Genomic DNA, 13,492 nt, shown 5'->3' with positions numbered 1-13,492 from the left:
GTTTTCTGTACATGAACATGTTTTTTCACATATTAAACTAATAAAAGAGTATAAATTTTATACGCATATATATACACACATACATACACACTTATATTCTAAACACCCAGCAACAAAAGGAAACAATCATCACATATTTAGAATCCTGTATTTTTTTGCCTCTTTTTGCATCTAATGAAAAAATTGCTAATTATGGCTTCTCTTTCTGTCTCCCCCATCTTTCTTGCAGGTATGCAGTGAATGACCTCAAGTGTGTGGTTCTGGTTCTGCTACTCCCATCCATCCTGTGCATGAGTATCCTGACTAGTTTGGCGGCTCCAGTCCAATAATGCACTCAAGACAGATCTAATTCGGTTTTGATCCATTCCAAGTTTTGTCCATGGCTGGTCGTGTTTTTAATCGCTAACCACTCGGCGTCAAGCTGGACCCGAAGACTTCACCTCCCCACACCTGTTCCTCTGCCCCGCCCCCTAAACGGTCTTCCGAACACACGGCTCAGCTCCACGACCCATGGCTCCGACTGGTCAGCGAAGAGGAGGGAGAGGAGGAGTATGTGAGTGAAGCGAGGTTGCCGGCTGCACTCCAGGAGTTCACATCCACCTACAGAGATGCAGAGACCATTACAGGTAATGTTGTGCGCATACACTATAACCATAGGTAGACAAAACTTACTGGAATTCATTTGGCAGTGTTGAATTAGCACTAGATGCATTAATATATAATTCGACTGTCACAAATGTTCTCCTTTTAAATGTCCATCTGAGTCAGTAAAATAGTTATGTATCCAACTGAACCCAATTGAAAGTTTACAGTACGCAATCGCTAATGGGTTTGGAACAGGCTGAAACAACATTGTAGGCTGAGGAAGATGGTGTGTGAGAGTGTGAGAAACAGTCCCTCGCTGTGACCCTTTTCTAATGTCACATCCTGTCAGTAAAGCAGCTCCAGGGGGGCTCAGTCCTGTATAGAAGCCAGCCTGTGGAAAGAACTCCCAGTGGACTGTCTCTGTCAACTCTTTCACTCATCTCCCCTTCTCTTTTTCCTCACCACTCATCCTTCTCTCCAAGGGAGCAGAGACACTAATGTCCTGTCCGTTGTGGTCAGAATTTAGCTGTGCTGTGGCCCATCTCCTTTCTCTTTACAGTCTGAATGAGCCCACATGGACCAAGTATCTGGCAGACGCTTTTAAAAACTAGTGATGACCCATAAAAGATTAATGAATGTTTATTTTTATTTATTTTTTGCAGTGCTAATCATGCAGCTGTCTAGACTCTCCCAACCTGGAAACATAAACTGATGACAGACAAATCTTTTAGAATCATAGTTTTATGGCTGGACAGAGCTCAGACTTCATGGCCATTTCACTAAGTGATGAGTCCAACACCATCTTGAGCCTCTTGCGATAAAACTTCTAAAGACAACTGTTAAGTGCAACAGTGCTAAGCCAGTGTTTAACAACAAGCGGAGGACCCTGAGGAGCAGTAAGGAATGGGCCCAGAAGAGGGGGGGAGCTGGCCAAAAGCCACTTCAACATGGCTATAAAGCTGGCCAAGCACTTGTATAGCACCAGAGTCAGACTATGGCAGTTTCTTACACCCATAAACAACAGGAAGAGGGCCTTCCTGTAGTTCCATATAGCACACACCCTCCCACCCTTGACAATGATCTCAGTTCCTTGTATTATCACCAGATTCCCTTCATCCTCTTCCCCGTAAACACCACGAAGAGAGGCATTAAGATACCTGGAGCTTTTGATGATGTCTCATCTTGAACACTGTTCATCTATCCATCTATTCAGTTCCACTATACTTATAGGGTCCTGCAGGGCTAGAGCCTACCCCAGTATACATTGTACAAGACGCAGGTTACAACCTGGAAATGCCATCAGACACACATACACTTTCACAACTAGAAATTTAGAGATGCCAGTTGGAGGAAACTGGAGCTCCTGGGGAAAAACCATGTGGGATATGCACTAGCATAGTGAAGGTTTACTCAGATGAATTATAATCTTACATCTTCTGCAGCTGGTACAGTCCTGCTGATTTCAGACACTGGAGGAAGAACTGCATTTTTATACACTTCTGCATTTGCTCCATCACTGAGCTATGGTTACTAATACTTTTGGAAAAGTCTGACATCCCAGGGCTTCAGTGCTATAGTATGGCTTGTTGATTTTAGCTTCATTTCCAACATTTGAATTTATTACTGAATGTTGTGTGTATGTGTAGATATGTGACGTCCCCGCGTTGATCAGTGCATTAATGGCCACCTCCTAATGCAGGCTGCCCAACCATGCTTAGGTAAGCAGGTGGTGGACAAAGTAAAACGAACACGGTAGAGTGCAGTATAATGTAGACAGTTACAGTTGCTCTGCAAAGCTAATTTTGGGCTTAATATTTACAGCTTTTTTCTAACTGTGTGAACTGTCAAGAGACATTTTGCAATTACAACAACAATTTATGAGCTTGTTTATTGTGTTGCGTTGTGTTGTGTTGTATAACAGCACAAACTGTCTGTCAGTGCGGAAAAATCAGATAAACTGAACAGGAAGAGTTTGGTAACATGTGAGTGCAACAACCAACACTGCTATTCTGCTAAATGGTGAAATGATATGTGGTAATATCTACTGTGGTCATGTGTCTTCAACACTGAAGTCATTCAAGGGCAGGACCGTTGAGGTGGTCAGGTCAGTGCTGCCATCTGCTGGCATGATGAGATTATTATAACAAATGTAACTTTCCACCAAGTTTGATGTATAATCTGTCACATTTTAAATTCTTTCTTTCCTCTTTATTCGCTTCTGTTTCTGTCTCTCATCCCACTCTGTCCATCGTGTCTCGCTGGCTAACTCTCTAGTTGAATACCTTCTCAGAGAGAGAGAGAGCGAGAGAGAGAGAGATTGAGTGTGTGTGTGTGTGTGTGTGTGTACAATTTCACTAAGACTAGAGATTGAATGAACACAAAGAGCTGAATAGAGCAGCCTGTTGCCATGGGGCAGTTCCTGGGCGTGAGGTTAATTCTCCGTGGTTACCAGCCAGCAGTGATGTAAAGAGTTGAGTAACTGTGAAATTATGGGATGTTTGGTGGTGAGGGAGAGATCAGGAACAAACGGGCAGACAGAGAGGAGACAGAGGACAGAGAACTTGAGAGAAGTTATGTAAGTGGACGAACAGAGTAGAATCCAAATTGCTGAGTCTGCTCCCTGACTCTTCTCCAGTCACGGCATGCAGAAAAACCCTCCGTTGTGCTGTAATGTTCCTGGGTCATGTTTACTGTTTGCATTATCACACACACACACACACCATCCACACACACACACACAGACAGACAGAGCCAAGAAACATGAGATTGAAACTGTGTTGACCCAGTGCCTCCCGTCTGTCAGTGTTGGCTTTATTAGAGAGGTGTAGTCATTTTTTAGGGTTTTGAGGGAAATTACACTGTTGTTATACATGAAAAGTCTGCAAGGAGGCTGAATGGATGGAACAGGCTGAACTGCATTAGTCTGGTCATTGCATAAACCTTTTTTGCAGCACAGCATAATAATCTTGAAATTATTCAATGATCTTTGAATCTAATGATCGTCGGAATATAACCTATTGAGAGTTTGGGACAAATGCAGTCAGGTTGATCTCATCTAAAACAGACTTGACGAAGGAGTGCACAGTGTTGCTTGTGTCTCTTTGTTATTCTGGCTCATTTGTCAGGCTCATGACATGTTTACATATCCCATACAGGACCATGCCACATGTCCTGTCATGTACATGCCTCCTTGCTTGATCATTTCCTCTTGCATTTGTCTATACTACGCAACAGTAGCTCTAAAAACATTACACAGTATTTCACAACGCCAGAAAATGTGATATGTGGAACTGATTTTGATTCTCTGATGAGGTGAAATGGTCAGCATGCTCAAAAATCTATGTCCAGCTTGATTCTTGATTGTCAAAACCAAGTCATGACCATATCTCCATGACGCATCAGTCATAAAGTACTGAAATCACATGTACATTACGTCTTGTGTGTGTGTGTAAGCTGTGGTGACCAGCAGTGCCGTCATGTCTGACAGTTTGCATTATAATGGTCTTCTGAATTATTGTGGTTGAAATTTACATCTGCAATCAAACTGGAGTTGTGTCACTGCACTGTGACCCCTGGGATTAGTGGTAATTATTTTTATGTAACATATGAGTGAAGAACAACATACACACATACTAGACTCCCAGGTTTACGTGGTTAGTGACATTTGAACACCATGGTGCAGCAGCTCTTGTAGGCTGCCAGTGATATTTGACCATGTTGACGTACTCTCCTGTATTTCATGTACGTACCCTCTGTGACCAGCAGCAGCTTTCAACTGTTGCCCAGTCTAATTCTGGACAGGGTTTTGCAGCAGCTCCATGAGAACAGCATTGGTTAAAGTGCTCAAAAGGGGAAAATTGGTTCTAAGTGTTAGTATGCAGGTCATTATTTTTATTGACTTTTGTCAGGAAAGTTACATTGAGTGTCTAGAAAGCAGCATGCAGCTATTATTTCCCTAAAATAGACACAGTTGTGTTCAAAATGTGATTTTTTTTAATATAATTTATTTCATAAATTATTTAATTAATTGAAATCTAAAGTGTTTCTAGATGATCCTCTCACCAGGGAATCCACCACGTTCCTTATTAATGATGTAAAATTCTTAGTTATCTCAGATAATTTCTCTGGATCGGTTTTACCAGTCCCCGGTGGTGTTGCATAAATCCAAGCACTAATTCCATTCAGAGTTGTTACTAAAAACTGACTGAACGTTTCTAATGTAAGACCTTTGACCACTAATCCCATAACCTGTACTACATTTTATGTTTAAACTACTTGTGAAACACCTTATCCACTCAAATTAACAGTACATTTAGCAACTAGTAATTATAAACTGATTAGTGTAGGGTCGCTTTACACAAGTTTAGGAATAGATTTACTCATATCAGGTGCCAAAGATGCTGGGATCTGTAGGATTACATGAAACATACTGAGTGGGTTTTTGGCAGTTCTTCTGCTGCAGCTTTACTCGTGTAGCCATGATTACTGCTGTAACTGGGCTAAATCTGCCTCATGACCTGTTGCTCTGGCAGTTATGAATGTTTAACATTTATATACCGTTATACTCTCTTTATTTTTCTAGTAGTCTTCATCAGGTCTGTGTCACTCTATGTGAGAGTTTACAGTAATCTAATGGAAGTGTCTGCTCTAGGAACAGCTTCAGGCCTGCTGTTAACCAGTGTGTGTGTATAGTGAAGCAGGATAGGAAGAGTGTGTTTAGTTAGTACAGCTCGTAGGAAGACAGCTGGGTTTGTCTGCTGTCAGCGTGAGGAAGAGAGAGAGAGTGTTGAGGGGGAGCTAGGGGCGGTCCATGTGGATATCGTCATTGGCATGTCAGGCATGACGAACCCTTTTGGCTCGGGTCTCTTCTCCTCTTCACTCCTCCCTCGTCTCCTTTCTGTCTGTCTCTTACACCCAGTGCCGTCCTCTAAAACTTTTAGCACCCTCTCTCTTGTTCTTCCTGTCTCTTCCCCTCCCAACGCTCTTTCTCTCTCTCTCTCTCTCCTCCCTGTGTGATTTCTTGCGACCTTGCCCTCTCCTGCTCCGGTGGAAAATGTGATTAGAGGGCAGGAGAGTTGGTGGTTGTCGGGCTTCAGGCACCATGAGTGAGTACACTGTGCACGGCATGTTTTTCTGCCAGTTTCAGCCGGACTGTAGTCAAGTTCATGACGAGTCTGACTAACATCTGGGTCGCGTGTCTCTTGCTGCCTCTATCTTCTTTCTCTATCTTTGTTTGTTTTTCTTTCACTCTGTCGTCCTGTCTATCTGTGAGTCAGTCAGCTGTTTTCTCCATTTTTGGACTTGCTTTGTTATGGGACCTTCAAGAATTTGCCTTTACAAGTTAACTATTTGTATTTCCAAGCCTATGTCTGTTGAAGTTGGTTTTTAAGGTTAAAAGTTTACAATGAAATGTATCATTGAAAGGTCAACTTGGCTCTTTTACTATCACTTTGCTACAAGTTGCACTACTTTACAGTGATAGCTTACAGGAGGCTACTCCCTGTTTGACAGAGGAGGCTTTGCATTTGGATTTGTTGTATTCTGTTTAGCAACATTTCTAAAATGTTATCCACACCAACCACCATGTGTGGTGGGTTTGAATCTAGCACATGTGTTTGTATACCCTTCTTCCCTTTGGTGACCTAATTTTGGGTCTGTGTCCAGTGATAGTACACTTGGTTATATTATATGTGCTGTCTTGGTACTTCAACTGGCAGCTAGCAAGTTCTGTTTTAATGCTGGTAATTCTGCTTGATCTTTATTGTTGACTTTATTGCTTTACCGTAGTTTGACCAAATTCTATGTGTTTTTGGATCCGTGTAATTTTCCATTAGTGTGTCTCTACAGAATGATCTCATAATGATTAAGACACTTTCTGCCTTTCTGACTCTGTCTTTTGCACATTTCAGTGTGTGTATTGCTCAGTCTGATGGTGTGAGAGTGGCCTATTCTTTTTTTTATACAGTTTTCACATACATATAGACAAAACAATATAGCAAATAATGTACAAATTAAAATAACAATAGTTATAACACTAACAAACTTGTTCTTTTCAAATACATTCTCTTTGGTATGTTAATTTTTCAAGAGTGGCCTATTCTTACATGTGAACTTGAACTTTCTTGCTCTGGTGGCTAGTATCTGCTGCTAATGTTGCTGTGACCCCGCAGGTTGTGTTCTGTGTGCCAGCAATCTATATTTACATTTGAATGTTGAACTTGAACTTCTCCTAGTCACATATCATCTCTGTCCATTGATCCCAAATCTGAAACTTTAATTAGTTCCTACATGGTGGTCTTTTAATTCAGTATTAAGAGTGCTAGATGTAAAGTAGTCCTTGTGTTTCCCATTACTGTTGTTTTCTGTCAAAGGAAAAAAAGAGGACAGCAATAGAGAACAGAAGACAACAACACCACTGTTTACTTTGTACTTTGGACAGTCCTGGTTAATTTGTAGTGGCTGTTTCTGTTTAAGAACTGGGAAAATAAAAAAAATAATAGATACAACATACACATAAACACACATATACACACACGTTGCTGTTTCCATTGACCTTTTATCAGCACACACAGCATGGAAGGGTTTGTGCTATTATTATCCTCATCCATGTCCTATCGACACTCATTTTAGGAGCTGAAGTGCATTGGTTATATTTCAGATCAGTACAGAGAAGAAATCTTGTGATTCTGACCAGATAATGGACACTAAACTGTGTATGGCTCCTGGCTCACAGGAACACTTTTTTACACTAATTGATAATGATATGGATTTAGTTTCAGGGGTAATGGTTTGGGATTTAACATTTAAGAGGTGTTGTTTAAATAGATTCCATGTGTTTTATTTGAGAATCGCACTATTCTAAGGTGGAACGAATTAGTAAATACCTAAATTACAGTAAAATATCCTTTTTATAATGGCATTGGTCAGAATTGCAATTCAGCACTTACTTCTGTGCTGAAACCTTATTGGCTGTGCTAGCTGAATGATTTCCCAGCTGCTGCTGTGTGTGTCTGTGTGTGTGTGTTTCCCTTTTTCAGCACAGTCAGTCATTCAGTCTGGATTAGCAAGCTGTGAGAGACAGCATTGTTAGAGAGACATACATGTAGACAGACTGACAGACAGAGGGAGTGACAGAGCCAGAAATAGAGGGAGATGGAGAAACAAAGGACTTTATTTTTTACTATATGTTAATCCCCATTCTATGCTAATTCTGGCTATCTAAGAGCTTCTCAATTCAACATTTCTGTAAAAGAAAAAGTGACTAAAACCTCAACTCTCTGTGTGAACACAGAGACTGTACACGCTAATGGAGTCCTAAATGGATGACCCCTTTTAATAGCACACTAAACTGATGTGAGAACAGGGAGGCACATAGCTGAACGCTTAGGTAAGATTATTTGGTTTTCCACAGCAGCACACAAATGTGGCTCTCTGGCTGACTCACTGCTTTTCAGTAGAAGGCTGCTGTTGACTTTGTTACAGAGACTTCGTCGGCTGGTTTAACTGCCATTTCAAAGACTCCTGCTTTTGATGTCTCTTCCCATAGAGTGTAAATAAAAGCTGAAGCTGTTTGTTTGATTACTGTAAATAGTACATTTTTACTGTAGTGGTATTTGAAGACCTTTAAAAGAACAATTCCAAACAAGTGTCTATCCTTGTTAACTTCATATGTCTCTTCTTAGACAATAGACTAGTCACCACTGCTGTTCTGAAGTTCTTTGAGATAATTACTTCTAATACCAGCTGGCTACACAGATATTGAAGAAGTAAATACAGTGGAATATAACATAGTAAAACCCTCCTAATATATACACAAAAGGAGACAAATGCATGTTGCGTCACTGTCTTATGGGTCTCAATTATATGGACTGGCTAGGAATGCATTCCTGCAGCCAGTTAGATAAGGTTGTAGCACAACACATGGGATTCTGTTTACATTTATCACAAGCTAACAACCAAACTGTACAGCCCCAACCTAAGGCCAGCATTCGATTAATTAAACTGAGGATGCAAAATGACACAAATTAACCTGACCTAACCAGCTGGTCTCAATTTTTGAGTGCTCCCCAGTAGATGGAAGGGTCAGTTCCTCAATTTTCCACTAGAGGGCATCATATACTTTTTGTTCTGATAGCTTGCTGAAATGTCTTGTTTGGATGGGTTATTAGGAGAGGTCCTAAATTCTTACAAATGACCAGAGATAACATTTTGGATAACAGTGCCTATCATAAAGCTCTATTCTTGCTAAAGACAAGGATCACCTTTGTTAACTGCTTATAGGAAATGCCAGTTTATTATGACTTAAAAAAAACATATTGCCTGTCTTTCTTTCCGTACAGATGTGTGTAACAGTACTGATTTGCCAGAACTTGAGATTATCAGCTTATTGGAGGAACAGCTGCCAGTCTACAAGCTGAGGGCCGACACCATCTTCGGCTACGAGCAAGATGATTGGCTGCACACGCCACTGGTGGCCCCCGACTCTGCCCTCGACCTGACTACTGAACAGATAGAGGAGACCCTCAAGTACTTCTGTAAGTGCATCATATACTGTTACTTTAGATGATTTAGTGTAGAAATGCTGTATTTCATCTCAATGCGAAATGATGATGATGATGATGATGATGCTTGTTGAAGTTAGAATTTGATGTTCTTATACAAAAACGTAGTTCTATCAATGTACAAATCTGAAGATTTAAGTGGTTTGTGATCCCATATCAGACAATGACAACTTGTCCCCTAACACAGTGGTTGCCATCCTGGGGGTTGGGTCACCAAAGTATATATACAGTAGGCCTATATTTCAGCATTTGGTTAACTTCTGTGAAGAAATATAAAGTAAATTGTCAGTTTACTCAATGATAGGAAATGGGTCCCTGAAGGCAAAAGGTTGTGAACCATTACCCTAACATACAGGTGTTTATGTATCAATATGTTTCAGAAAGACACAAACTTTCATGAAACTGTTATTGAAGAGTTAGAATGCATTTAAGATTGAGAGGTGATATTTATACTGACCTTGAGCGAGTAGGAATCAGAGAGATATGGCCACCTGCTCATCAACTGGAAGCGACAGCTGGCCATGGTTGCCACAACAAACATACCTGATGGGTCACATTCTCACTCTCTGTTGGTCTATGCTTTGCTTTCTTGCACTCAGCCCTCTGTTGTGTATTCATGCACGTGTATGCTCTTGTCTTATCAGTCTAAAAGCTGCCCTGGTGTTGGCGTCTATGCCAGCTGTAGAACACACACACACACACACACACACACACACACACACACACACACTTGTACTCAATTAATAAACACACACAGGCTCACATAAAACACGTGCAAACACTGCACACGGCAAAGCAAGGGAACGTAAAGTGGTTTTTTTTTTTACCATCAATAATTCAGTTCTAATTCATGTCTGCTTGAACTGTGACTCAGGGTAAAAACAACCCTTAAAAATAGACCAGCGTCTTATAAATAGGCTTAACCGGGAACTGTAAGTTCACCTTTATGCCCCATGCCAACACGGTCACTTTGGCCTTGACATTCATCATAGCCAGCCAGGCTAAGAGGCAACAACAAGGTCATGTTACATAAGAAACACTACGAGACATTCTGCAAGGGGTGTTTTGCTCAATATTCATCTTTGCTTTTGTGCTTTATTGTTATTATTTTATTATTAACTGTGTTCTCCACACATTGTTTTCCAATTTATCCTGATCCCAATTAGAGGCATGTTGCTCCTCATTATTGCCTCAAACAGATGGCCGGGTACACCCTGAGGCCCGGGAATGAGCAGGGATAGGTCATTTCATCCTGCTCATAAAGCTGTGTTTCACTGGTAAAATACTACGTTACTTGTAGTTACTTGTCCTGCTTATTCTTGACCTGGAGCTCACGGTGGTTTAAATGTTTAAGATCTCTGTGAATTAAAGGCTCATGTAACCTGCTGCATGAGGGCATGTTTGAGGAGGTGATGACATGGAGACAACTGACCAAGAGGGCTACTTGATATTGTGTTGACGTCACATCCACATAGCTCACATATGTAAAATATGTTATTATTATATACTTATGTGATACCTCCTTTCCTCCATATAGTATATGATGATGAAATGTAACTGAATCTCCTACCAGGGGTGATGCAACCTCACTGCATTACACAAGTAAAATCTGAAACAGTTATATGACCCCTCTGGCTAGTTAGCATTCACATTATGTGCAAGTTACTTCATTAGCAGGAGTTTTTACACATCATAAACACATTTTATTAAAGTCGACTTGCTCTGTGTCATTTTTTGAGGTTGCCATTAGCCTGATAGCTATCGGTCCCGGCTTTGTGTTAGCTTACTCTGCAAGTATTAAATGATATTGAACTTTCTTAACTTAATCTTTCCATATTATGCATCATAGCAGTCTCTGTTAGCACTCTCAAGCTGGTTGACATTGAATGTTGCTCGTATTGTGATTGAATTGGGCCGTATTCAGCATTTTGCTTTTGCCCTGATGACACAACATAGCTCCAGTCTCTCATGCACTCTCCATGTGCTCATTTCATCACTCCCCAGCTAAAATGTCCAATCCCTGAACACCTATTGTGTTCATTCATTTTGGGTTAGCCACGTCACCTCTGCCAACACTGCACTGCTTTCCTGCTAACTGCTTTTACATGCTGCTCAGCCTCGGGCCTTGGAGTCTGAGCCTGTTACTATAGAAACCACACAGAAGGACAAAGTAGAGGAGAGGAGGGGGGGAGATGCTTACATACGAATGGAGGGCGGGAGCCAGCTTGTGACACTGCTCCCTCTGATTGGCTATAGGCATCTTCTAACCCCACCCACCCCCCTGTGTCATGATTATCATCATTTCTGCTGCAAAACTCGTGACTGCTGCTGCTGGCTCTCTCACTCTCTGTATCTCTGTGTTTATTGAGTCATTGTTGGAGATGCGGTGGTCCATGTGTAGAGCTAGAGCTGTCACTGAGCAAGGAATGCTACACAAGAGAAGACAGTGGTTATAATATGACCTCAGAAAGACTCGGCCAGAGGACAAACTGACTGAAGCACAGGAAGATAAACTGACAGGAAGCTATGAATGGACGGAGACATGAGAGGATTGAATCTGGCACATTTGCTGAAGCTTTGGAGTGACTGAGGAGAACTGATGGACAGACAGAAAGACGGCACAGATTGACAGATGGCGACAGATTCCAACTGACACATGCTGAAACGGTGAAGAATTAATGATGTAGAAAAGAACTATAAAATGACACTGTTTTTTTTTTCTGCTGACAACTGATGACGCAAGTAACGGTTTGGTGGGATGACAGGCAGAAATGGCACCAGCACCACAAAAAATATGGAGCATAATACGCTGACAGTTTGCTGCTAATGAGTGTGGCACAGAAAGGACATATGATGAGAACAAGCAGACTGTCACCAATAAGGGCTGTGTGCCAGCCGGTAACTGCTAAGCATGCTGGAATAGCAGAACTGGACACTGACTGACTGACCAACGGACACTATCAGTAACTAGTTTGTCTCTAAGCATGCTAGGAAGTTGGAAACAGCACAGCTGTCTGTCAGAGTAGTGAGGATGAAGAGACGAGGCCATACCAGAGGCCAGACGTTTCTCAAGGCAGACTACTACGAGCTGGACTGGTACTATGAAGAGTGTACTGATGGTAAGCCAACAGTCTGCTGATGCAGTGACATCTACTACTGCTATATACTAAGGGCACTGATGTCTGTTGTAGAGGTTGTTTTTTTATATATAGTACTTCCTGTTGAAGTGAATTGTGGGACATACAGTAGAGGTGGCTTTGTGTAACTACTGTGGTATACTGTAAAATGCACTGAGTACCAAAACAAGACACAAGCTGTCTAGAAACTATACTGACACAACAAGTGAGCTGCTGGGTACACAGTGCATTACATCCCACAATACCTACTAAGAAGTACTATCCACCATTAATTCTGTTTCAGGGTTCAGAAATATAAGAGGTGCTTCGATAATGCCATGTGTCTGTGTTGTAACGTTGTTTGGTAAGCAGTCGCCAGGTTTTATAACGTGTCCTCTCTGAGGTTAAAAGGAAGAGAGCTAGTGGCAGGATTAAGCCGGATTGGTCAGTATTAAACAAGGTTCGTGACTAGGTAGACATTTCTCAACATATTGGAAAAAGTGGACTACAAGGTAATTAACTTCCAAAAAGATTTAAAATGCCTCTTATTGTCTTTCAACTAAAGCCCTAGTGGAGTCAGCTTAAACAGTTTTGTTTCTGCTAGTTTCCACAACCCAGTGAATGTGACCTTGTGGACTGGCTTTCACAACACCAAAGAAATATGAAGGCAGATGTAACAGTAAGGACAAACACAGCAGAATTAAAGCTGTATAGCTACAGATGCTGCTGGGTACAGTAGGTGTCGTAACAGGTGCTCTGTGGCAGCTGAGTCAGTGTGGCTTCTAAAATAGGGCCAGGGAGTAGCTTATATGACGAGCTGTCGGTGTAAGAGTGCTGCAAAAGAGGGCGATACCAGCTGACCTGGAGAGACACAGGTGGTAGAAACGGTTTATTGTGTGAAGAGGTATATAATAAAGATATAATCAGCTGGTAAATTGTCTAAGTGACAAAGTATGGGAGTGAAAGAAAGCTAGGTTTGTCAAGAGACCATTTTATTACGATTTAGGACTGATTAAAATGAAACAAAAAAACAACTATTATGTAAAAAACATAGCAAGTAATAAGGACCAGATACGTATAATGAAAAGATTGCTGCAAAGCTGTAAAATGCCAGATTAATTGTGGGATTTGGTGCAGTGATTTGCACTTATGTAATATACCCTAGTTTCTCATGACATCTTGTTGTATTGTCTTGCAGTAGTCACAGTATGTTACCTGTGTGGATAATGA

The 13,492-nt window shown here is 41.3% G+C and overlaps 1 protein-coding gene across 4 annotated transcripts in view; it reads left to right on the top strand.

Annotated features, from left to right (window-relative positions):
* The first annotated feature begins 411 nt into the window (after positions 1–411).
* The window catches only part of LOC118335864 (trafficking kinesin-binding protein 1-like), a 33,662-nt gene continuing 20,581 nt past the window's right edge, over positions 412–13,492 (top strand). The window contains exons 1-2 of one of the 4 annotated variants that reach the window (XM_035672344.1): positions 412–626; positions 8,925–9,119. Coding sequence is in view for 2 of the 4 variants with exons in the window: in XM_035672341.1 (XP_035528234.1) it covers positions 5,687–5,690; positions 8,925–9,119 (199 nt within the window). In the remaining 2 variants the exon portion in view is untranslated. The other 3 variants (XM_035672341.1, XM_035672343.1, XM_035672342.1) reach the window with 3 other exon arrangements.

Source organism: Morone saxatilis, unplaced genomic scaffold (assembly GCF_004916995.1).
Source record: "Morone saxatilis isolate NCDOM2014 unplaced genomic scaffold, NCSU_SB_2.0 Contig24, whole genome shotgun sequence".
NCBI classification, from domain to species: domain Eukaryota; kingdom Metazoa; phylum Chordata; class Actinopteri; family Moronidae; genus Morone; species Morone saxatilis.
This window is presented reverse-complemented; position numbering and strand designations above follow the sequence as displayed.